The sequence below is a fragment of the Scyliorhinus canicula genome, chromosome 2 (genome assembly GCF_902713615.1).
Source record: "Scyliorhinus canicula chromosome 2, sScyCan1.1, whole genome shotgun sequence".
Taxonomy (NCBI): Eukaryota; Metazoa; Chordata; class Chondrichthyes; order Carcharhiniformes; family Scyliorhinidae; genus Scyliorhinus; species Scyliorhinus canicula.
Window position 1 is genome coordinate 54,359,697 of NC_052147.1, and position 26,352 is coordinate 54,386,048.

At 46.9% G+C, this 26,352-nt stretch overlaps 1 protein-coding gene across 6 annotated transcripts in view; it reads right to left on the reverse strand.

The window, feature by feature from the left end:
- The window catches only part of pygl (phosphorylase, glycogen, liver), a 219,914-nt gene that overhangs the window by 183,731 nt on the left and 9,831 nt on the right, over positions 1–26,352 (reverse strand). For all 6 annotated transcript variants that reach the window (XR_005458132.1, XM_038778436.1, XM_038778465.1 and 3 more), the window contains exons 2-4: positions 23,725–23,826; positions 14,424–14,502; positions 6,490–6,593 (exon numbers count right to left, since the gene is read on the reverse strand). Coding sequence is in view for 5 of the 6 variants with exons in the window: in XM_038778436.1 (XP_038634364.1) it covers positions 6,490–6,593; positions 14,424–14,502; positions 23,725–23,826 (285 nt within the window). In the remaining variant the exon portion in view is untranslated. The remainder of the gene's footprint in view (positions 1–6,489; positions 6,594–14,423; positions 14,503–23,724; positions 23,827–26,352) is intronic.

Below are 26,352 nucleotides of genomic sequence, written 5' to 3' on the forward strand. Positions count from 1 at the left end.
CTGTTGCAGTACAGCTACAACACTGGCATCTACTGGGCAATGTGGAAAATTGCCCAGATATGTCCTGTACACAAGAAACAGGAAAATTCCAACCTGGTCAATTACCGCCCCACCAGTCTACACTCTATCAAGTGATGGAAGGGGTCATCAACACTGCTATCAAGTGGCACTTGCGCAGCAAAAACCTGCTCACAGACGCTCAGTTTGGGTTCCAACAGAGTCAGCTCCTGACATCATTACAGCCTTGGTTTAAACCTGGACAGAGAGTTGAATGCCAGAGATGGGGTGAGAGTGACCGCCTTTGATATCAAGACAGCATTTGACCAAATACGGCATCAAGGAGCCCTAGTAAAATTGGAGCCAATGGGAATTAGGGGGAAAACACTTGGCTGATTGGAGCCAAACCTGTCACAAAAGAAGATGGTTATGGTGATTGGAGGTCAATCATCTCAGCTCCAGGACATCGCTGCAGGAGTTCCTTAGGGTAGTGTCTTATGCCAAACCAACTTCAGCTGCTTCATCAATGACCTCCCTTCCAATCACCTTCTCCCAACGAGGTCAGAAGTGGGGATGTTCACTGGTGATTGACTGCACAATGTTAAGTATCATTCCCGATTCCTCAATACTGAAGCAGTCAATGTACAAACGCAGCAAGACCTAGACAATACCCAGGCTTGGGCTAACAAGTAGCAAGTAACAGTCACGCCACACAAGTACCAGGCAATGGCCATCACCCCATCACATTCAATGGCATTACCATCACTGAATCTCCCACTATAGTCACCCTGAGGGTTACCACTGACCAGAAACGGAGCTGGACTAGCCATATAAATACTGTGGCTACAAGAGCAGGTCAGAGGCTAAGAATCCTGCAGTGAGTACCTCACCTCTTCATTCCCCAAAGCCAGTCCACAGGGCACAAGTAGTGTGATTAAATACTCCCCACCTGCCTGAGTGAGTGCAACTCCAACAACACTCAAGAAGCTTGACACCATCCAAGACAAAGCAGTCCACTTGATTGCAACCCCTTCTATAAACATTCAATTCCCCCCACTTCTGACAAAAGGGACAGCCATGTACAACACCTACAAGATGCACTGCAGGAATTCATTAAGTTCCTTAGGCAGCACTGTCCAAACATAAGACCATTATCATCTAGAAGGACAAGAGCAGCAGATACCTGGGAATACCACCCTCCAAGTCACTCACCATGCTGATTTGTAAATATTTTGTTGTTCCTACACTGTTGCTGGGTCAAAAACGTGGCTTTTGTGCCAGAAAAGGCGCATGACCTTTTGAGATCTGCAAGGACGAGTGTGTCACCACTCTGGAGATGGACATATATGAAAGAGTCTGATGTGGATCAATTCTAAGATATCTTTTGTGTTGCCCATGTTTGTAAAGTAGCATGATGTAAACTCTGCATGGCAAGGTTCACAAAGGGATTGAGGGGTGACCTGTAACACCTGTTCGTTGGCAAATAGCATTGAGAAAAAGGTGCTGACAAAATGCATAATGGCCCACATTTGAAGGCCTGATTGTAGCACAGTATCATCATTACAATTTTTCTCTTTAATTGCAGGTGAAAAGGATGCACCATTCCAGAGAGAGAGGAACAGGACTGGGCGGGGTGGGGTGGGGGTCCCAGCTTGACCACCTTCAAACCTATTAAGGAAGAGATATGAGAGGTTAGCTGCCAATGAATGGAGTTGGACCATAGATTGAGGCCAGATGGCAGGAAGGCCCCAGGTGATAAGTTTCCATGAGTGCATTTTAATAATACCATTTAGTATTCTTGGTCTTCTGACAAAATTCTATGAGTTCACACTTTGGCGTTCTGAATTTCATCTGCCAGGTATTTACCTATTCCACTAAGCAAGCTCTAGTCATTTGAACTATTACTTTCTTCTTCAGTGTTTTTTACATTTCCATGTTTTGTGTCATAAGCAAATTTTGAAATTGAAACCTCTCTTCCTGAATCCAAGTCATTCATGTATATCAAGAACAGCATGGATCCATATACTAAACTTGGGGAACACCACCGTATATCTCTCACCAGTCTCAAAAACAGCCATTCACCACAACTTTTATCGGTCCCTGAGTCAATTATGAATCCATGTTGCTATTGTGTCTTTTATCCTATGAGTTCTGTTTTTTTCTTGGCTAGGACCACTGTTTCATGAGATGCTCTCCATCTTTGGCATTATCCACTTGACCCACTATATTCCCCAGAACAAGATCCAGCAATTCCTCATTCCACAGGAAGCATGTTGATCTAGAAAACTCTCCAGAACATACTTCAGAAATTCACTCCCTTCTCTACCCTTTTAACATAATCATTGCCCCATGCAATATCGGTGTGATTTAGATTTCCCACCTAGGGCAAGATTCTGCTCTGTCTCTTTGATCTCTCAAGTACATTTTGTTTTCTAGTACTGTCATGTGAGAGTACCTTTAAGAAATGGATGTTTAAGCAATGTACCTTTAAGAAATGGAGCAGCTCATATTACTGGTGATGTCAGAGTGTGGGTGGAGCTGGGTTTTTAGCTCAGCCATTTTGCAGTGTTTAGTTTCAGTTTGAGAGAGAGCAGCTGAAAAGTGCCTGGCTGGTTTGCTGTGAGCTGTTTGAAAGGTAAAGCCAATTTTGAGGAAAAGAGCTTGGGTGTGTCTGTGTTTGCAGTAAGCTGGATCTGCGGTGATCTCTGCCATGAAAAACTATCTCTGAACCATTTGGGAGATTTAAACTCATAATAGTAATGTCTTTAACCTGATGTGTTTTGTTTAAAGGTGTTAAGTCTTTTGGAGGTTTGAAGGAACATTTTGAGGGATTATTTAGTGTTGTATTATTTTCGGGGTTATCTTTGAAGTAAGTGGTGTTAAGGGATCCAATGTTTATTTAAAAAGGTTAAGTTGAATTCATGGAATAAACATTGTTTTGTGTTAAAAAACCCCTGTGTCCATAATTGTAATGCCACACCTGGAGACCAAACCGTGTGCTTCAAAAGCAACAATCCTTAAAGGGAGAGGTTGGTTGAACTCCATGATACATTTTGGGGTTCTGAAAACACTATGGATCAGACAACAATCTGGTGCTGAAGAGGTGCTCCAGAACTAGACGCGCCTCCAGCCAAGCTGTTTCAATACAGCTATAATATAGCTACAAAACTGGCATCTAGCCGTAAAAAATTGCTTTGGTATGTCGCGTCCATAAAATGAAGGACACATTTCTGCCCCATAAGTTCACTCTCGATCATCAGCAACAAAGTGGTGGAAAGGATTGCTGACAGTACGATCAAGCTGCACCAATTCACCAATGATATCAAAGGTACTCAGTTTGGGTTTCACCAGGATCACTCCTTGCATCAAAGAGCCAAATTAAAACTGATGTCAATGGAAATTGGGGGAAATTCGACACTGGCTGAAGGTATACCTAGTACCAAAGAAGATGGCTGAGGGTTTTGCAGGCCAATAATCTCACCACTGCAGAAGTTCTTCAGAGCAATGTCCTACGCCCAAATATCTTCAGCGGCTTCATCGAAGATATTCCCTCTATCATAAGGACAAGTGGAGAAGTTCGCAGTATTCAGTTAAATTCACAACTTCTCAGATAATGAAACGGCCCATGCCCAAATGCTGCAAGAACTGGGTAATATTCAAGCTTGTGTTGATAAGTCCACGTTACATTCAAGACACATATGTCAGGCAATGATTATCTCCAACTAGAGAGAATATAGCCATCTCATTATATCATTCAATGATATTACTATTGCTGAATTATCTATCCTCAATATCCTGCAGGCAGTGGGGAGGGGTTGGTTACCATTGAGCAGAAACACAACTGGACCAGCACAAATAGTGCCACGGCTGTAAGAACAGGGTATTCTGTGGTAAGTAGTTCACCTTCCATGCCTCATTCCCCCCCTCCCCCCCCCGGGCCTCCATCCTCCTCCTTTCATAGCCATGCCTTGTCTCAGGCTCTGCCCCTTAGCAGTGCCCACTGACACCGCCCAATGGCACCCTGGCAGTGCCAACCTGGCTACTCCCTTTCTTCTTGCAGAATGCTCTGTACCCTCTTAGTTATTTCCCTTACCCCGGCCCCAGGAGGTAACACATCAGGCGGATCTCTTGTCCGTGGTAGCAGAGCTGTCTATCCCTCCCCTAATTATTGAATTCATAATTACAACTGGATTCCTGCACTTTGCTGTACTTTTTTGTGCAGTCATTTGCCGCATGGTGGCAGATCAGGACTGTCACACTCTTGGAGGATGCCTGCACTGCCTGCAACTTCCTACCCTTCCACCTGACCAGCCACTTGTTATTCCGAACTGGAAAATTTCCAAACCTGAGCTATCTGCCTCGGTAATGAGAGCAGTGGCGTGCAGAGGTCTGGTGATGCCCGGGGCAAATCTTGATTGTATGCCCCAAAGACTCAAGTATAAGGCCTAATATACTGAGAAATATTATGAGAAAGGAAAACATTTTGAATATAACTTCCCGTACCAGCCTCCTGAACAGGCGCCGGAATGTGGCGACTAGGGGCTTTTCACAGTAACTTCAGTGAAGCCTACTTGTGACAATAAGTGATTTTTATTTCAATGTAGATGATGTTCTAAACCGCTGTGTGCAGAGAGCAGTGAATGGTCTCTCCCCAGTGTGAACTCGCTGGTGTCTCAGCAGTTGGGGTGAATGACTGAATCCCTTACCACACAGAGGGCGGGTCAATGGCTTCTCACCTGTATGAACTCACTGATGTCTCAGCAGGATGGATGGCTGAGTGAATCCCCTCCCACACACACTGCAGGTGAATGGCCTCTTCCCGGAGTGAACTCTCTGGTGTGTCAGCAGGTTGGTTAATTAAGAGAATCTCTTCCCACACACAGAGCAGGTGAACAGCCTCTCCCCAGAGTGAACTCACTGGTGTGTCAGCAGTTGGGGTGAATGACTGAATCCCTAATCACACTCAGAACTGAGGGAGTGCTGCACTGTCAGAATAGCCTTCTTTCAAATAAGTTGTTAAACTGAGGCTCTGTCTGTCCCTATTAGGTGGATGTTGAAGATCCCACAGCCACTATTTTGAAGAAGAGCAGGGGAGTTACCCCCGTGTCCTGGTCAATACTAGGGGCTTTTCACAGTAAGGTCATTTGAAGCCTACTTATGAAATGAAAATCGCTTATTGTCATATTCCGCATTCGCCACATTCCAGCGCCTGTTTGGGGAGGCTGTTACAGGAATCGAATCGTGCTGCTGGCTTGCCTTGGTCTGCTTTCAAAGCCAGCAATGTAGCCCTGTGCTAAACAGCGCCTGACAATAAGCAATTTTCATTTCATTTCATGTGTCAAACTGAGGGAGCAAAGGATGTCAATATTTTTAAGAGAGAGACCTGGGCCAAGCTTTCCAGAGTCTGAACCCTCCCTGGATTCACTTCCTTTCCCTTCAGTTGCTGCAAGTGACCAATTGATGGTCAGAATGAAAAAAGAAATGGAAAGGGGGAGAAAAGAAAGTGTTTTACTCACAGATGTTGGAGACAGGAGGAAGATTCCGTCGGTGTGAAAGCTCAATTATCACTCACACAAAGCCCGCGCTCTGATTGGCTGGAGAACCACAGTCCCTCCGGTCTTCAATCTTTTTTCATTGGTCAACATCTCAGCACGCAGATCAGGGGGCGGGGCCTTTCCCTGCATGTGAGGAGCTCTGATTGGCTGGAGAACCACAGTCCCTCCGGTCCTCAATCTTTTTTCATTGGTCAACATCTCAGCACGCAGATCAGGGGGCGGGGCCTTTCCCTGCATGTGAGGAGCTCCCCCTCCCTTGGACATGCCCGCCCGCACGACAGATAGAGCGGTTTCCCCGCCGCGGGGGAGTCTGGGAGCACAGTCACCTCACCCTGACACAAGGTACATGTCGGTAGTCACTGGATTTGATTGTGACGCCCCCCCCCCCCCTCCCCCTCCCTTAGCAAAACAATTTGTTAAATTCAGGTGGAAAAATTTAGGCATCTGGGTGACATTGGGGAGAGCAATAGCCTCTGATTGATGCCCCCATCCAATGGATGCCCGGGGCCAACGCACCGTCGTCCCCCCCTCTGCACGCCACTGAATGAGAGTCCAGCCAATCATTCAAATTCAGAATATTAACTCACTGACAATTAACATTTTATGGAAGAGTTTTCACAACTGGGACCTAAAGTTCCTGAAGTTTGCCATCATTAAATTATGCAATACAGTGCACATGAATATACTTTAATGTACGGAAAATCACTGGTTCGCTGTCTACACCTTATTAATGTTAATGAAAAATCCCAGGTTGTGTGACCATAATTTTTTGAATGTGGAACTCTGCTGACAGTAAGAGACCATAACAATTTCAAACTAATGATTACAAAACAGTCAGTACTTCCAACTAAATTAATAGTGAAAAATCAGCAGTTAGGAAAAATATATATGAGAAGATAAAGAAAACTGATGGAAATCAATTAATTCAAAAACATACCTGCCAGCCATCTTTGATTTTCTGATTGAAAATCCCATATTCATATCTTATGCCATACCCATATGCAGCCAGGCCCAGTGTTGCCATGGAATCGAGGAAGCAGGCTGTTGGAAAAGAACAAGCAAAACAAAGTTTTAAAAAGGGCAACACGGTAGCATAGTGGTTAGCACAATTGCTTCACAGCTCCAGGGTCTCAGGTTCGATTCCCGGCTTGGGTCACTGTCTGTGCAAAGTCTGCACGTTCTCCCCGTGTGTGCGTGGGTTTCCTCCGGGTGCTCCGGTTTTCTCCCACAGTCCAAAGATGTGCAGGTTAGGTGGATTGGCCATGTTAAATTGCCCTTAGTGTCCAAAATTTCCCTTAGTGTTGGGTGGGGTTACTAGGTTATGGCAATAGGGTGGAGGTGTGGGTTTGTATAGGGTGCTCTTTCCAAGAGCCGGTGCAGACTCGATAGGCCGAATGGCCTCCTTCTGCACTGTAAATCCTATGAAATCTATGAAGATAAAGAAAATAAACAATTCATAATAAAAGCTTACAAATCTTAATGACTAGGTCAGTAAAATTTCAGACAAAATCCATCCCATCGCCCACTAAATTGTGCACATTACAATAAAATCCTTTCTGACATGCTTTTATGTAACTTATTAATAGATGGCATTGTCACTTTACTGATGGGACCATCCATTTCAAAGAGCAGAAAGTGCTCTAAGACAGTCATTTTCAAACCCAGGATCGCGACCTGCGTCCATGTGTCGCGACATTTCCGATCGTGTGATCGTGGGACCAGCTTTTAAAATTACCGGCTGTGACCAGCTTTCTGAATGCTGAACGTCCCGCAGATGCGTGTCCCCTCAGCAGTGCGAAGGGCCGGAACCCAGCAGGACAGATCGCCTCCTCCTGATGTCTGCGCCCTGATCCAGGAGCAAATTTTTTAAAAAATTGACAAGTCTTCCTTCCTGTAGCGACGGCAGAGAGTTCACGGGCCCTATACACTGACGTCACATGCCCTGGGCTGAAGAGATATTCCTCTATTTTGTTAGCAGCAAGCAAGCAACAAGACTGAAGAATTTCAAATGGATCATTTTGTAATAAGGAAGAGAGGGCCAGAGACTGACACAGGCTAGGATCTCACAACTAGATCTGCTGGAGAGCTGATCAGGAGAGTCCACAGCAGGACAAAGCAGTGCTGGTGTTAGCTCCAGGTCCTCTGGTGAACAGCCCATTAAGAAGCTGAAATCAGGAACAAAACAGTATAAAGATGATTTTTTAAGGAATGGCTTTATTAATTGTACCAATGCAAATCATTGTACCGATACAAAACCCATGTGTTATAAGCAGGGAAGTACTGGCAAATGAAAGTTTAAAACCCTCAAAGGTATTTGAAGTCTAAGCATGGCATGTTCGAGGACAAACCTTTTGATTTTTTTTTAATGGATGCAACGAGAACTTTAATCGTCAGCTGAAGTCCTTAGCAGAAATGCAATATTGAATGACAAAGCAAATGACATCATGAGGACCATGCAGGCTCACCTGTCATATTAAAGGTAGACTAAAATGGTGGGTCACAAAGTTCAGGCGCGTGGGTACCAAAGGTCGGCAGGCGTGAGTTCCGAAGGATAGCCGATTAGTAAAAATGGGTCCCAGGAAAAAAGAAGTTAAAAAAAACACTGCTCTAAGATTGCAAAACAATCCTGTAGATTCTACAATCCACGCTAATCATATTTTACAGCCACAGCCAAATGCTACATAAAAGGAAATTACCATTTTCATAAAATCCCTTAAATATTTTGGAATGTTGCCTTTGTATAAAGACCTGGGGCGGAATTCTCCACTACCCGGCAGGGCGGGCCGTACCAGCGGCGAGGCGTGGCGTGAACCACTCCAGCGTCGGGCCGTCCGGGAGGTGTGGAATTCTCCGCACCTTTAGGGGCTAGGCCGGCGTCGGCGACGCGTCGCTAGCCAGCGCCGAAGGGCTTGGCGCCAAAGGGCTTGGAGCCCAACCAACCGTTACCAAAGGGCCTCTGCTGGCTGATGCATGTGCGGGAGCGGCAGTGTGTGCTGGCGTCATCCCACTGCATGCACAGGGGGGGTTCTTCCCCACGCCGGCCATGGCGGACCGTTACACCAGCCGGCGCGGAGGGAAAGAGTGCCCCCATGGCACAGGCCGCCCGCGGATTGGTGGGCTCCGATCGCGGGGCCAGGCCACGTGACCCCCCCCTCCCGGGGCCAGATCTCCCCACCTCTGTTGAGGACTCTGCAAGCTGCCCGCAGAGCCAGGTCCCGCTGATACAGACCTGGTGTATTTTACGCCTGCCAAAAACAGGCAGGCCACTCGGCCCATCGCGGGCCGGAGAATCACCGGAGGGGCCGGTGGAAAGGCGCGGCGCAATTCCCATTCCCGCCGAAAAACCGGCGCCAGAGAATCTAGCAGGCGACGTTGGGGCGGGATTCATGCCGCCTCCACCCGGCAATTCTCCGGCCCGGCGTGGGGGGTGGGGAATTCCACCCCTGTTATTCTGTATTTAGTTTAGTTCTCAGCCACCTCAGCAATATCACAAGCATGTGCACTCCAAAACAATGATGTACTCCAGAATGAGAGCATGAACTTTGTACTGGTGTAGGAGCCAAATTAGCCCTCATTACCACAAATATTCCTCTACTAATAAATTACATGGGCCAGAATTTTACATGTTATTTGTGGTGGGTGGCTGACCAAGAAGAACATGAAATTGTGCCAGGAGACGTAGGGCGCATGACCGGACATCATTGCGCACTCGCATATTTTGACTGGCAGGCATATACAGGAGTTAATCACCCAGTTCAGGCAATTAAAAGGACAATTGACTGGAATATTATTTTGCCTGTGCAATTTTTAGGTCAGCACACGTGCAACACGAGCAGGCAGCCATCCAATTATTTTTACTTTTCTGATCCATGGACAGGATAAAAGAGGGCTGGAGAATTGACTGAGAGAATTGTTAGGATTTCAGGTGAGAGTTTTCTGTTGCTTTAGGCTTGAAATTTCAGACCTTTTCCTCTTGTTTTCTTTTGAACTATTTGCTTTGTTAGCCGTGTTCCTTGGACTCTTTGGTCAACTCTGTTGGAACATTTTTGCCTTCAGTGCATGGGGCAGTGTCATCTGCATTTCAGCAGATGGGGATTGTGTACTTTTCAAGAGGCACCTCCTCAGAGGAGGGAGGGGGAGAAAGGAGGGGAGAATGGAAGGCCAGGTGTCCGCAGGTGTCCTGTGGGAGGAGGTGCCTGCACAATGGGTGCAGGGCTAGCAGGGACAGCAAGGCAGATAGCACCATAGAAGTTGCCAAACTCCGCAGCTAGAGTGTACAGACAATAATCTTGCTACTTCAACATGTCCAAGGCCCAGTGCTGCAGGAAACTGTGCCTCTAGGGTGCCGTGACATCATTATGCCACATGACTGGGATGGAAATCGCTCCAACTGTGTATGGCAGGCAGTGACCAGTGAGGTACCACAGGGATGAACTCTTCCACAGGCTCAGCATCAGGCTGAGGATCCAGCAGACCTCCGACTGCTGAAGCCTGGAGTTTCCTGCCTCCATCTGATGTCCATCAGCAGCTGTGTGGTGCTCACCACATTGTGCTCCAGATGCCTGACCACTAACATTTCCCATCGAGGTGCGTGCATCTGCACTGGTGGAGGGTGGGGATGACAGCTGTAACGGGACTATTATGATGGCATCAGAGCTCTCCTCTGAGGTTGATGCACCATCAATTGGACTCGAGTCGTAGTGAAGTTCCAAACAACAGGCTTTAATACGCTAGATGTGAGCCCGGCAGTGGTCATACAGAGAAAGGCCGACTGCCAGCCAGTACGTGCTCTTATACCCCGCCTTGTAGGCGGAGCTACCAACCTCTCAGCCAATCGGCGGGGAGTCACATGACCAGCCACAACCAATTGGCAGAGAAGCACATGACTTGCCTGGGCCAGTGGGCAGCGAGGCTGCTGTACTAATGGCAGCTTGATTCTCCAGTAATATGACCTTTCTAGCCATGCTATCACATTCACCCCTTGTTGAGAAAGAAGCGGTGGGTGGGAAGGAGTGGCGGGGGAGACCGGGGGGGGGGGGGGGGTACGGCCCATAAAACTGGTAGTATGACTAGAGACCTTCTCGGGTAGTACCGAGGTAACTATGGCTGCCCACTGGCCCGCGACGAACGTGTAAGAAAACCATGCTACAGTGTACAAGAGAAAAAAAAACAACAATAACCATAGTAATAATAATTTAAAAAACACAGGCAAGGAACATGTGCAGAACATGAAAGTCCATAAGGTCCATCAAATTGACTCGATCAGCCGGATGGGTGCTTTCGGTGTCCTGCCAGACCTGCGCAGCGGCGCCGGTGACGTTGGACTAGTGGCCATCCGTGACTCCGGGCGCTGTGGTCGTGGTCCTGTGTCCGTACCCCTGGTTGGAGTTGGTGGTAGCCGGGCCGGGGGAAGGGGTTCCTGCGTGCTGGGTTGCAGGGCGCTCGGAACTGGGGGGAGGGTGTTGGTGTTGGGGGGTGTGGCCGCACTCCGGCGTGTGCCAGGTCCCGAAGGGAGATCGTGTCCTGTCATCCGTCGGGATACTCCACGTACGCGTACTGCGGGTTTGCATGGAGTAACTGGACTCTTTCAACCAACGGGTCGGACTTGTGCACCCGCACATGCTTCCGGAGCAGGATGGGCCCGGGGGTGGCCAGCCAGGTCGGGAGTGGTGTCCCAGAGGAAGACTTCCTGGGGAAAACAAGAAGACGTTCATGAGGTGTTTGATTCGTGGCAGTACAAAGGAGAGAGCGAATAGAGTGGAGGGCGTCTGGGAGAACCTCTTGCCAGAGGGAGACTGGGAGACACCTGGACCGCAGGGCCAGTAGGACGGTCTTCCAGACTGTACCGTTCTCCCTCTCGACCTGACCGTTACCCCGGGGGTTATAACTGGTCGTCCTGCTAGAGGAAATGCCCTGCTGAGCAGGAATTGATGCAGTTCGTCACTCATAAAGGAGGACCCCTGGTCGCTGTGGATGTACACAGGGTAACCGAACAGGGAGAAAATGGAGTGGAGGGCTTTGATGATAGTTGAAGTGGTCATGTCGGGGCAGGGGATGGCGAATGGGAAGCGCGAGTACTCGTCAATCACATTCAAGAAATATGTGTTGCGGTTGTTGGAGGGGAGGGACCCTTGAAGTCCATGCTAAGACGTTCGAAAGGGTCTTTAGAAGTCTTTATCAGATGCGCCTGCTCGGGGCGGTAGAAGTGCGGCTTGCACTTCGCGCAAATGTGGCATTCCCTGGTTACATACCTGACCTCCTCGATGGAGTAGGGCAGGTTGCGAGTCTTGATAAAATGAAAAAAAAACGGGTGACCCCTGGATGGCAGAGGTCCGCGTGGAGGGAGCGGAGGCGGTCCACCTGTGCGTTGGCGCAGGTACCGCAGGACAGGGCATCAGGAGGCTCGTATAGCTTCCCAGGACGATACAAGATATTGTAATTGTATGTGGACAACTCGATCCGACACCGCAAGACCTTGTCGTTCTTGATCTTGCCCCTCTGTGCATTATCAAACATCAAGGCTACTGACCGTTGGTCTGTGAGGAGGGAAAACCTCCTGCCGGCCAGATAGTGCCTCCAATGTCGCACAGCTTCGATAATGACCAGCCACAACCAATTGGCAGAGAGGCACATGACTTGCCTGGGCCAATGGGCAGCGAGGCTGCTGTACCAATGGCAGCTTGTTTCTCCGGTAATATGTTCTCTCTAGCCATACTACCACAGAGGTGTTCTCATGGAAGGCTGAAGAGAGGCCACCCGGATGGAGCAGCACCATCGGCAGCAGGATTTGCGGGGAATGGACAAGTGGTCAGTGGGAGGGATGGGTCAGTCAGTAAGGCAATAACAACATACGTTTGACAGATCCTTTGGCCGGGGTCCGGCGGTTCCTCACCTCTGTGACGTCCACCAACCTCCACGTTGGTGACGGCTCTGTCCTCGTCCATCCCAGTCACCATCCCAGTCAGCTCCTTGAAGGTGGTGAAGATTCTTATGTCTGACAGACCATCGCCAGTCTGGGCCCTCTCCTGGTAATTGTGGGAGAGCTTTTCCTGTGGAGACACAGAGAGGGCATTATTTGCCACACGCGTGATTCACGGTGGTGGTGGGAGGTTTGAAGGGAGAGGGGTGGAGGGAGAGTTGGAGTTGCATGGAGACCTGAGAGGATGGATGGTCGCTTGGGGGTGGAAAGGTATTGGGAGGGGGGTTATTGTCTACTCAGTTGTGCTGCCCGGTGTACGTCATTGACCTTTTTCTGGCACTGGAGGCCAGTCCTCCTGGTCACATTCCCGGCGCTCAAAGCCGCCGCCACATCGTCGCAGGCAGCACTGGCTGCCAAATGTCTGACTCTCCGGGATGCTCGGGGGAACAGGACATCCCTCCTGGCCCCCACTGTGTCTAGGAGCCTCCCCAGATCTGCATCCCCGAATTTTGGGGCCTGTCTCCTGGGCCCCATTGTTGCAAGCTGGCGGAGGTTCGCGAAACAAGTGCTGCTCGGCCTTATTAGCGGGGAGGGGGGTGGGCTGCTTGAGCACGGTGCCAGCGAATAGGCTCACTACCATACTTCAAAGTCTTTCCGGGGAATCGCAACAAGAATAATTTGCAGGATTGGAAAATGATTCATTGAGAGAACAGTTTTTGAGAAAGGTGGATCTCACGCTGGAGTAAGTAGTTAATATTTGCCACGGCAGAGATAATAAAATGCCAGATTAAACAGATGACAACGATGATATGCCACACACGGTTAAGCAGTTAAGATACAGTAAAACAGAAACAGTGCTGGGGGAAAACAAACAGGCAGCCTGAAGGTAAAAAGAATAAAAGTGCTATTAATACATTTAAATGCCGTTGATGCAGAACACAGCACTTACCATGTGGTTTTACAGTCTACAGAAAGCAGTGCAAGAACCGTGATAAACTATCACTTTGCTAAGATGTGTAAATGGAAGAAAGTGCACACAAGTGCAGATGATGACCAAGGCACAAACTAATTTTTTCACTGGTACAGCAACTTCAAAAGAAGACAAATGGAAGTTTGGTTTAAAAATTGCCAGATGTTGGTGAATTTCAAGCTTGACAAAAGTGCACAAGCAAATGTAATTTCCCATAAGCCTGTAATATAAGTAAATTAAAACTGCTAACTGAAACAAAAGTGAACATGTCTATTTACACAGGTGAAGAAATTGCTGAAGAATGCTGTTGCAGGCTTAAAGTGAACTACAAGAAACAGTCTTAAACCCTTCCATTCATAGTGGTGAAAAATGACACAACACCCGTCTTGGTATCAAAACTTGTGAAAATCTGAATCAAATCAAGAGAATAACATCCTGAATGAGTAAAGATGTTTTCAAGAGGATTGATTGCCTAAAGGGTGGGCACACCATCAAGACTGACAAAACTGTGGCACCCAAAATGTGCCTGCTCAAGTAAGTACCAGTAATGCTGAGAGACCGACGGAAAGCAGAGTTAGATAGGGAAACTTCACATCATTAGAACTGACAAAGCAGGTTAATCTAAATGTAATTGTAGATAAATCAGATGAGAATTTGCAAGTCTGTCCGGATCCGAGACCTAAACCAGGCAATACAAGAACAGTTATTTTTATTAAAAAGACCTCCCTCTAGAAGTACTTTACTGAGGGTCTGCTACTCAAATCTGGAATTTAAAATCTCTATTTATTTGGTATAGTGTGGAAGGGGCTGGATTCTCCGCTGTCAGGATTCTCTGTTGCAACAGCAGCGCACCCATGCCCAGGGATTTCCCGAAGGTTTGGGGCTGCCCACAATGGGAAACCCCATTGGCCGGCTGGCGGGACGGAGAATCCCACCCAAGGAAATTATGATGACAGGTAGGAACATGGAAGAATTTAATTACCTGCAAGCCTTCCTAAACCTCCATTGCCAAGACCAGCATCATCTTCAATTTCCTCCAGTTCCTCAATATCTAAGCCCAGCTAAAGTAAAATGAATGCAATGGAATTAATTACACATTTACGCAGCTGTTTGTATAGGCAAAACAACAGTTATTTCAATTGCACTTTAAATAGACGTCAAATGATTTGACCAACATGGTAGAGTGTGAGGCTTGCCCTCGTAACATGCGGCAAGAGTAAATATTGTAGCAGGGTAAGAACTGAAGCACAGCTAAACATGTAATACAGTCCATAGTTAAATCAACAAGTGATTGAGACAAACAATAAAATGATTAGAGAAACTACCTCCAGCAATGCAATGATATTTGTTGATTTATTTTGCTAATAGGGAGTAACTTTAGAGTTTTCAAGCTCAAACAAATGCATCATTTTTAACTGGTACTTTGTTCTTGCCACTAGGCCGACATGCTGGTGATGTGGATCATTCCTGAAATTTCAGTTAGTTGTGATCAGTAAGGACATGAATTACAGATGGGACTTCCTTCTCTCTCTTGCCTTATAATTATGGGCACCCCCAGAGTTGCAATGACAATCAAGTTCATTAATTTCAGCCATGACTCTGTGCTTCACTCTTGCCCAGATTTTGATTTGGAATGTGGTAAACCTGCATAGCCATGTTGATTCCTGAAGTTCATTCTAAATCCCTTCCATCTCACCATGCTTCTTTAAACGTCAGGGAGATAAAATAAAATTTATCATCAATACAGAAGTTCCTTTTTAGAAAGCTTTTGGACGGCAACCTGAACAATGGTCCAGAGAAAGAGGTAGCGAGGAGAAAACGGAATAGAAGCTTGTCAGGAGCAGAATAAAGTTGAGGTTGGATATAGAAAGAAATAGTAGTGAAAAAGAGAACAAAAAAAGACACAAGAGCAAAACAAAAGGAAACAGAGAAAGGAGTGAAGTAAAGAATACCTGGAGTGATAAACAGTGTTGGAACCAACAATTCTACGGATACGTGCTTGTAGGATTAGAATAGCGGTTTTAATATACTCACAACAGAGCCAGCCGGTTAGCCATTGAACTTTTGGTGAACTGGCCGGCTGACCATGTGGCACTGATCTTTATACAGCAGCTCCAGGGGGAGGAGTCCTGGGCAGAACCAAGGGAGAAGCCCAGTACAATTCTCGAGCATTCCCAGAGCTATCCCCCTGGTGGTCAGGTAATGCAATAGCACTTACAATATAGACACATGTATATACAGATTATAATACGGTGTGAATCATATTCACCACATTCACCCCCTGTGAAAAAAATCGAGTCCAGCGGGGGTGGTAGCTCGCAGTTAGTCTGTCTGGTGGACGAATTGTCCGTTTCGATCTGTGGAGCACCGGGGTTGCAGCCTCTTGCGGTGGCTGGGTGGGTGTTGAGAGATGGGGTACGATGGCAGACTCCGGGGCGGGTCTCGTCCGAACTTTATACACCTCTGGCTCGACCGGAGACGCTGGGGGCGGGCTGGTTCTGGCGCGTGGAACCAGTGGGGTGAGCTTGCGGGATCAGGGGCGCGAGGGGGCGGCAGCATAGGGAACGGGGTAAGGGGTTCCTCAGTGGGGGTGGGGCTGGATCCAGCGGGTGCCAGGTCCCGAAGGGATACTGTGTCCTGGCGACCGTCCGGCAACTCCGCAAATGCGTACTAGGGGTTGGAATGGAGGAGGCGCACCTTTTCAACAAGGGGGTCAGTTTTGTGCCCTCTGACATGCTTCCTCAGGAGGACCGGGCCTGGTGTCCTCAGCCACGCCGGAAGTGAGACTCCCGTGGTAGTGCCCCTAGAAAAATTGAAGAGGCGCTTGTGAGGGGTTTGATTTGTAGCTGTACAGAGGAGGGATCTGATTGTGTGGAGCGCGTCTGGGAGGACTTCTTGCCATTGGGAGACTTGGAGTTTTCTAGACCCGAGGGACAGTAGGATGGTCTTCTAGACCGGAGGGTCAGTAGGACGGTCTTCCAGACCGTCGCGTTCTCCCTCTCCACCTGTCCGTTCCCCCTGGGGTTGTAGCTGGTAGTCCTGCTCGAGGCGATGCCCTTGTCGAGCAGGTACTGACGCAGCTTGTCGCTCATAAAGGACGAACCCCGGTCGCCATGCACGTAGCTGGGGAAACCGAACAGGGTGAAGACACTATGCAGGGCCCTAATGACTGTGTGGGAGGTCATATCAAGGCATGGAATGGCAAAAGGGAATCGGGAGAACTCGTCGATGATGTTGAGGAAATAAACGTTCTTGTTAGTGGATGGGAGTGGCCCTTTGAAATCGATCGCAAGGCGTTCAAAGGGCTTAGAAGCCTTGACCAGGTGGGCCCTGTCTGGTCTATAGAAGTGCAGTTTGCACTCCGCACAGATCGGGCAGTCCCTGGTGACCACTTTTACCCCCTCATTGGAGAAAGGCAGGTTTCGGGCTCTGATGTAGTGGGCGAGCTGGGTGACCCCTGGATGGCAGAGGTCCACGTGGATGGCTTTCAGATGGCTGATTTGCGCGTTGGCGCATGTCCCGCAGGATAGGGCATCCGAGGGCTCGTTGAGCTTCCCCGGTCGATATTTAATATCGTAACTATAGGTGGAGAGTTCGATCCTCCACCGAAGGATTTTATCATTGTTTATTTTGCCCCTTTGCGAGTTGTCAAACATAAAGGCAACCGATCGTTGGTCGGTGATGAGGGTGAACCTCCTACCTGCGAGGTAGTGCCTCCAGTGACGAACAGCCTCCACGATGGCTTGTGCTTCCTTCTCGACTGAGGAGTGTCGGAGTTCTGAAGCGGATAGGGTACGGGAGAAAAATGCAACGGGCCTCCCTGCCTGATTTAAAGTGGCTGCTAGAGCTACCTCTGAGGCGTCGCTCTCAAGCTGAAAGGGAGTGGATTCATCCACCGCCCGCATGGCTGCTTTGGCGATGTCCTCCTTGATGCCGTCGAAGGCCTGGCGTGCCTCGGCTGACAGGGGAAATCGTGTGGCCTTAAAGAGTGGGCGGGCTTTGTCTGCATATTGAGGGACCCACTGGGCGTAGTATGTGACGAACCCCAAGCACCGTTTGAGCGCCTTGGGGCAATGAGGGAGGGGGAGTTCTAAGAGGGGGCGCATGCGGTCCGGGTCTGGGCCCAGGACTCCGTTCTCCACGACGTAGCCGAGGATGGCCAGTCTGTTTGTGCGGAAAACGCATTTCCCCTTGTTATGAGATTTAATTTCTGTGCTGTTTGGAGAAAACGGTGGAGGTTGGCGTCGTGGTCCTGCTGGTCATAGCCGCAGATGGTAACATTGTCCAGACACGGAAACGTGGCCCACAGCCTGTACTGGTCTACCATTCGGTCCATTGCTCGTTGGTACACCGAAACCCCGTTAGTGACGCCGAAAGGGACCCGGAGGAAATGGAAGAGGCGGCCATCGGCCTCGAATGCTGTGTAGTGGCGGTCCTCCGGGCGGGTTGGGAGCTGGTGGTATGCAGACTTCAGATCCACCGTGGAAAATAGCCGATATTGGGCGATCTGATTAACCGTGTCTGCAATTCTGGGGAGGGGATACGCGTCTAGGAGCGTAAAGTGATTTATGGTCTGGCTATAGTCGACGACAATGCAAAATGTTTCCCCGGTCTTGACGACTACCACCTGAGCTCTCCAGGGACTATTACTGGCCTCTATGATGCCCTCACTGAACAGCTGTCGGACCTCCGATCGGATAAAGACCCTATCCTGTAGGCTGTATCGCCTACTGCGAGTAGCTACTGGCTTGCAATCTGGAGTGAGATTGGCGAAGAGCGGAGGGGGGAGGGGGGGGGGGGGGAGATGCGCAGCGTGGTTAGGCTGCAGATAGTGAGTGGGGGCAGGGGCCCGCCGAAGCTGAGGGTGAGGCTCTTGAAGTTGCACTGGTAATCCAGGCCTAATAAGAGGGGGGCGCAGAGGTCGGGCAGGACATAAAGTTTAAATTTAGAATAACTAGCGCCTCGAATTGTGAGCGTAGCAACGGTGCGTCCTTGGATTTGGACTGAGTGGGAGCCCGAAGCGAGGGCGATAGTTTGGCCCTCCGGAAAAATAGAAAGCGAACAGCGTCTTACCAGCTCTGGATGTATAAAGCTCTCGGTGCTCCCAGAGTCAAAGAGGCATGGCGTGCTGTACCCGTTGATCTGGACCTCCGCCATCGAACTTCGTAGGTGCTTGGGGCGGGATTGATCCAGGGTGACTGCGCTGAGTTGCGGGTAGTCGGCGGCTCGATCAGCTGTACTGGAGTGGCCCCGTGATGACTGCTCTCTGAGTTCGTAGTCATTGAGGTGAGTTTCAGAGTTTAAAGGGGATGGATCCCAAGATGGCCGCCCCCATGAGTCGCACATGGCCGGCCGCATGGAGGATGTTTGCCAAGATGGCTGCCCCCATGAGTCGCACATGGCCGGCCGCATGGAGGAGGATTGCCAAGATGGCCGCCCCCATGAGTCGCACATGTCGGGTGGGGGCGGAGTAGGCATACAGGCTGCAGCATTTCGGGGCCTGCAAATTCAGGGAACGTGCTTTGAGCCATGGGAGGGTTAGAGGCTGGGGCGGAACAGGTGCTTTGAGCCGTGGGAGAGTTAGATGCTGGGGCTTTCTTCGCCTGACACACTCTGGCATAGTGTCCTTTTCGCCCGCAGCTGCTGCAGGTCGCGGATCGGGCTGGGCAGTGCTGCCTTGGGTGCTGGCTTTGGCCACAGAAATGGCAGGCTGGGGCAGCTGAGTAGCTGGCTGGAGCAGCTGAGTAGCTGCTAGAGCAGCTGAGTAGCTGGCTTGGGCAGCACGGTAGCTGGGGGGCCGTGTGGCACAGGCTTAGGGGGACTGTTGGTCGGGGGTCCACGATGAGGTCGCGGGGTCCGCGGGAAATGGAGTGAGGCTGCGGAAGGAAACTTCCATAGTGGTAGCAGCCTCCATAGTAGTGTCTAAGTCCTGGGCCCACTTTTCTAGCAGTCTTTGGCGCAGTGTTAGACCTAAGGACCGCTACGAAAACATCCCGCACAGCAAGCTCTCTATGTTCAGCCGTGGTAACGGCTTGATAATTACAGTCATTGGAAAGGTTGTTCAATTCCCTTACAAATTCGGCAAGCGTTTCTGTAGGCCGCTGACGGCGAGTCGTAAACACGTGGCGTGCATAAACCTCGTTAATGGGCCTAACGTACATTTTGAAAAGTATTGCCAGCGCTGCGGTGTAAGAACCGGCCGGATTTAGCTGTGTGGAGATTCTGTGGCTTACCCTCGCGTGCAGTAGGCTGAGTTTTTGTTCCTCCGTTGTTCCGGCGGTGCTGGCTTCTGCCAGGTAGGTTTTAAAACATCTCAGCCAGTGGGAAAAAATTTCCTTAGCCTCTGCATCCTGTGGGTCGAGTTCTAGGCGTCCGGGCTTGAGGGCTGCTTCCATGATTTCTTCAACTGTTTCCTGAGTATATTAAATTGTTGGAACCAACAATTCTACGGACACGTGCTTGTAGGATTAGAATAGCGGTTTTAATATACTCACAACAGAGCCAGCCGGTTAGCCATTGAACTTTCGGTGAACTGGCCGGCTGACCATGTGGCACTGATCTTTATACAGCAGCTCCTGGGGGAGGAGTCCTGGGCGGAACCAAGGGAGAAGCCCAGTACAATTCTCGAGCATTCCCAGAGCTACTCCCCTGGTGGTCAGGTAGTGCAATAGCACTTACGATATAGACATGTATATACAGATTATAATCCGGTGTGAATCACATTCACCACAAACAGTATGCATTTATTTTGCAGATTTAGCAATATTTTTTATTATTCATTCCTGGCAAGTGGGCGTTGATAGCTGGGCCAGCATTTATTGCCCATCCGTAATTGCCTTGAACTGAGGATATTTAAGAGTCAACCACGTTGCTGTGGACTTGGAGTCACATATGACACAGGTAAAGACAGCAGATTTCCTTCCCTAAAGTACATTAGTGGACCAGATGGGTTTTTACAACATTCAACAATGGTTTCATGGTCATCATTAGACTGTAAAATCCAGATTTTTAAAATATTGAATTTAAATTCCTGCCATGTTGGGATTCAAATCCAGGTCCCTGGAGCATTTTTCTGGGTCTCTGGATTTCTAGGCCAGTGATAATACCATTACACCACCACATCCCCTCACAATATGTGATGCAAAACTATGAGAATATTTGGGGGTGACCTGGATCAAAAAGTGTAAATTAATGGGGCAAACTTGAAAAAGTCTGAGACCACTGGTAAAGGTTTCTGGTTCTCAATTATACTACATAAATCAAAACATTTTAGAAACAGAATATAACACTTTTACCCAGAAAATTGATCCTTCAACAATACATTAATGACACCTAACGTAATTCTCTATTATTTTCCCTTCTACAAAACGTTTGTATTTGCTTCTTAAATCATTAGACAATTGATGCCTTTCTCATAGGTGAAAAGGTTCCAGTTTATATTATGTCATTCCCTATTTGGGTCTCTTCAGTCATCTACTGTACTCTCCATTTTTTTCTTTATCCTTTCATGGGATGTGAGCATCACAAAGTCAGCCTTTGTTGTCCATCCCTAGAGTCAATTAAGAGTCAACCATATTTCTGTGGATCTGGAATCAGGAGTCACATGTCAACCCGGTCAGACAAGGGTGGCAGATTTCCTTCCCTAAAGGGCATTAGTGAACCAGATGAGTTTTTACAACAATCAATGACAGTTTTTCATGGTCAACATTACTGAGACTAGCTTTATTTTTCAGATTTATATTCCATCTGGCATGTCCTTATGTAACCAGAGCATTAGCTGGGTCTCTGATTTACTAGTCCAGCAACATTACCACTGTGTCATCATCTTCCATCGCAATGTGTTGTCCCTTTTGATGTTCCCTTATCTTTTAATTGTCTTCAAAACTGGCACAGTACCCTCTCCAAATATCTCTTCCATAAGCTATCTCTGAGCAGTATAAGGACACATAAGGGTTAATGTGGGACTGGATACACTACCATGTACCTAGTGATGCAAGAGAACACATGATATACACCTAGAGGTGAGATTGGACAGAATCATATGTCAAACCAAGCATGGAGACAGCTCCAAGCTTGGACTTCTTATTGTGCATCTGTATATAGTTACTAGTCGTTAATAAATACTTACCGTTGAACTATCTAAGAGTACAAATACCTTACTAAGATCTACTGAATGACACCCAAAATCTTACAATACTCTGGGGCATTTTTCTTCCAATTGTCACATTATAGATTTTATATTGTCTTGAATAGGCTTCTCTTCTAATGCTAACATGGTTGTCTTTCACGTAGATCACCATGCTTTCCTTGGCCTCCTCTTTAATACCATTTATATGCTACCCCCTGACATTATGCAAAAGAAAACGGTCAACCTGCACATCATCACAAACTATGTAACTTGCTCTCACTGCCTGTCTAATGTTAGAATTTTCAGGCTACTTCGCAAAACTGTAATCATCCTCTTTAGCTTCTACAAACATCTTAGATCATTAGCCACAACTCCATCATACTACCTCAGCTGCCATTATCAGCAAAGCCCACTGGCGCATAATGTTCAAACACACCTATTGCTTGACACTGAACTCACATTCTTAGCCCAATTTTGAACTTCACAAAACAGATTTGTTGCCACCGCCATATCTATGCCTGCCCCTGCCCTAAACTACTGAAGCATTTATTATCTTAAGATTCAATGTCTCCAAACCTCTCTGTTGAGGCCTCCATCATACACAAACTACAGTTAAATCCAAAATACTACAGCCTGCACCTTACCTACAACTTCAATCCTGTTATGCTGTCATCAATGAGCTTCTATTATACCTCATCACTCAGAAAGTTAGCTTTAAGTCCTCAACCTTGTCTCCAAATCCTTCCAAGGACGCATCATACGAATCTCAGCATTGTCCTCCAGCTGTACATTGCTACACACATCATTCAAATTAAGAGGCACTTTAGCGTGGCCAATCCACCTAACCTGTACATATTTGGGCTGTGGGGGTGAAACCCACACAGACACGGGGAGATGTGCAAACTCCACACGGACAGTGACCCAGGACTGGGATTCAAACCCGGGTCCTCAGTGCCATAAGCAGCAATGCTAACCACTGTCCACGTGCCGCCCCTATCAACTTCTTTTCTAATGTAAATCTATACTCCCTCCACTCCAGTGGTAATCACATTTTCATCCATATGACTGTTCTGGAAAGTGCACATCAGGAAAGAAATATTGGTCGTGGAGGGAGCGCAGCATAAATTCATCAGATCATTGCTAAAATGGTTAAATCATGAAGACAGGTTTCACAAACTAAACTATATTGCCTTGAATATAAAAGATTACGGGGTGATCTAATTTATATGTCCAAGATGATTAAAAAATGTGACAAACTAGGTGGGATTACAAAACATAGGGGACTCAATTTAAAATTAGAGCAAGGCTGTTTGGGCAAAGCGCTTCTTCACACAGTGAAATTCTGGAACTCTCTCCCCCAGATAACTATTGATGCCAGGTCAATTGAAAATTTCAAAACAAAACTCTCTACACAGGCAGCTAGGTATTATTATCCCTTTCCCTGCTTAAAGCCTGCTTAAAACTTCCCTCAGTTTCCTCTCATCAGGTTTTCTTTTTCTTCCCTTCTTTCCTCCTGCTCTAATCTTTCCCAACCATTGTGTAAAGCATTTTGATATACTGGAAAGGCAGCGAGGTTTAGGTACGGAATTCCAGATAGTGGGACCTAGACTTCTAAAGAAGCATGCTGGGGAGAGTTGAAGGAATTAAGAGTTTAGCAAGAGTTTTAGAGGTTACAGAGGTAGGGAGCGGGAAAGTTCTGAAAGGATTTTAACACAAGGATAAGAAGTAGTAATTGACCAATTAACCAGTCATCATTTCTGACTTAGGAAAACAATTGACTGAAATTTATTATGATGCAGAACGGAGATCTATTTGAATTTAAAGTACCTGTACACATTAATTCAGCCTAGTTCATACACGAGTCTAAGATAGCTCCAAAATACTTTATTCCAAAGCATTTAAGTATATTGCGATATAAAATAATTAACAGAGAACCAAATGAATACTCTGCATCCTACTCAGTGTGTTAAATAATGCTGAGAAGTTCATATTTTTTCTAGCGTTAAAACTACAGCAAATATGCATTGTTACTTCACTATTATTTCATAATATCCAATGTAGACTGCAAACTTGTTTCCAGTACACAATTAAATAAAAACAGGTGGGATGAAGGTTGGATTGAATATGGAGTTCCATGTTAACTTCTTTCACTAACCTGGTACATAGCTTCATCACAAGAACTTTCTAGACCCAGATTTATCATTGTATTTTGCAGGGTGCGGCCTATATAGAACTCCAGAGACAGATAGTAAATGCGCTGAAAGAAAAATCAGTATCACGCCATTACCACAAACAAATGCAAAATTCACAGACATAAATTAACAGCTACATTTATTGTATCCTGCATGTTGTATTTGCAAGCCATTTCATAGAATCGTACAGCATTGTAGGCCATCAACCCACCATACCCCAACATCGTGCTTGTACTGGCTCTTTCAAAGAGCTATCCAATTAATCCCACTTTCCTCCTCTTTCCCATAGCCCTGCATGTTTATTCCCCTTTTCAGGTCTATATGCAATTATGTTTTAGAAATTGCGACTGAATCTGTTTCTATCGCAAAAGCGGTGGCACACCAGGTGGTGCATTCCAGATCATAATATGCTGCATTAAAAAAGAATAATTTTCCCCTGCCTATTTTGCCAATGATAAGTGTGTTCTGCAGTTCCCAACCCTCTCACCAGTGGAAGAGTTTCTCTAAAATCAGTCTATGGGCCACTGACTGTGCGGAGTTTGTGCATTCTCCCTGTGTCTGCGTGGGTTCCCTCCGAGTGCTCCGGCTTTCTCCCACACATCCCAAAAGACGTGCTGTTTGGTAATTTGGACATTCTGAATTCTCTCTCAGTGTACCCGAACAGGAGCCGGAATGTGGTGACTAGGTGCTTTTCACAGTAACTTCATTGCTGTGTTAATACTGTGTTAATGTAAGCCTGCCTGTGACAATAAAGATTATTATTACATTATTATTAAAAAACTCTCATAATTTTGAAGACCTCCATTAAGCCCCTCCTAAAGTTCTCTGCTCTAGTCCCTTCACATAACTGAAGCCTGGTACCATTCCATTATATCTCCTCCATGATAGCACAATGGATAAGCACTGTTGCTTCACAGCTCAAGGGTCCCAGGTTCGATTCCCGGCTTGGGTCACTGTCTGTGTGGAGTCTGCACGTTCTCGCTGTTTCTGTGTGAGTTTCCTCTGGGTGCTCCGGTTTCCTCCAAGTCTCGAAAGATGTGCTGTTAGTTAATTTGGATATTCTGAATTCTCCCCGTGTACTCGAACAGGCGCCGGAATGTGGCGACTAGGGGCTTTACACAGTAACTTTATTTCAGTGTTAATGTAAGCCTACTTGTGACAATAATAGATTATTATTATTAAGGTCTTGACATTCTTTCTCAAGCATGGTGCTCAGAACTGAACACAATACTCTAGCTAAAGCCTAATCAGTGATTTATAAAGATTGACCATAGCTTCATTGCCCCTGTACCCAATGCCTCTATTATAAAGTCAAAGATCCCATATGCCTTTCTTAACACTCTTATCAGTTGTTCCAACCATTGTCAAAGATGTGTGCAACTGAACCACCAGGTCTCTCTGTTCCTGCATTCTCTATATATTTGTTTTATATTTGCTCTCCTCATTTTGCATTCCAAAAGCACTGTTTTACACGTTCTTTGTATTATATTTCATCTGCCACATGTCTGCCCATTTCACCAGTCTTTGTCCTCCTGGTCTGTGACGATCCATCTCACTGTACACGACATTTCCAAGCTTTGCATCATCTACAAATTTTGAAATTATCCCCCCCATACCCAGTTCAGAAACAAAAGAGCAATGGCAGCCATCATTTCGTCCAGTATGATGTACACCCATTTGCTATTTCTTCTGTCTATCAGACAATTTAAGATCCAGACTACTCTTTTAAACCTACATGCTTCAAATTTGATAACGTTTTACAGCTTTGCATCAACTGGAAATCGTACTGAGATTGGCAGGATTTCTGTCCAGATTCAAATTCAGGTTACCAGAACAAAACGGATATTTCTAAAGTGCTGCTACAGAAAGTGGATTCATCAAAGCAATATACACAGAGAAAGGAAAAAAATAGGAGAAAGGGGACAGAGTCTTTATTAGGAAGTAAGGTGGAGCAAAATAATAATGGAGTCAGTAATGGATATTTCTCAACAGCCCATGACCAGAGATGGTAAAGGCATCAGAAACGGACAAAGCAAAGTTGAGAAATGAGCATAAATCTGTCTTTTCTCTTCATGGACGCGGCTTCATCTGTTTCCAGTATTTTCTGTTTTTATTTGATCACACTGTAACTCCATTTCACTAAATGTGCAAGGTTTCAAATTTCACCCAAGTGCTTGATATTGAAACTCTTCCTTCACCTTTTTAATGTCAATTGAAGGAAAAATTATCCCTTTTTAAAATTGACCAGTGAATTTCAGTGTTATTTACAAAGACAATATTAAAGAATTATTGCACCCACAACACAATATTATCTTGGGTAGACTGGTACATCAAATTTGAAGCATGTAGGATTAAAAGAATAGTCTGGATCTTAAATTGTCTAATAGACAGAAGAAATAGCAAATGGTTGTACATCATACTGGAGGAAATGATGGCCGCCATTGCTCTTTTGTTTCTGAACTGGGTATGGGGGGAATAATTTCAAAATTGTAGATGTTGTTAGGCAGAGGTTGGGAATTTTCGGCCATCGCCTCCACCAGGATACAGCATTGAGCCCTCCTGCTGGCCGCCACAAGTACTTATTTGTGCAT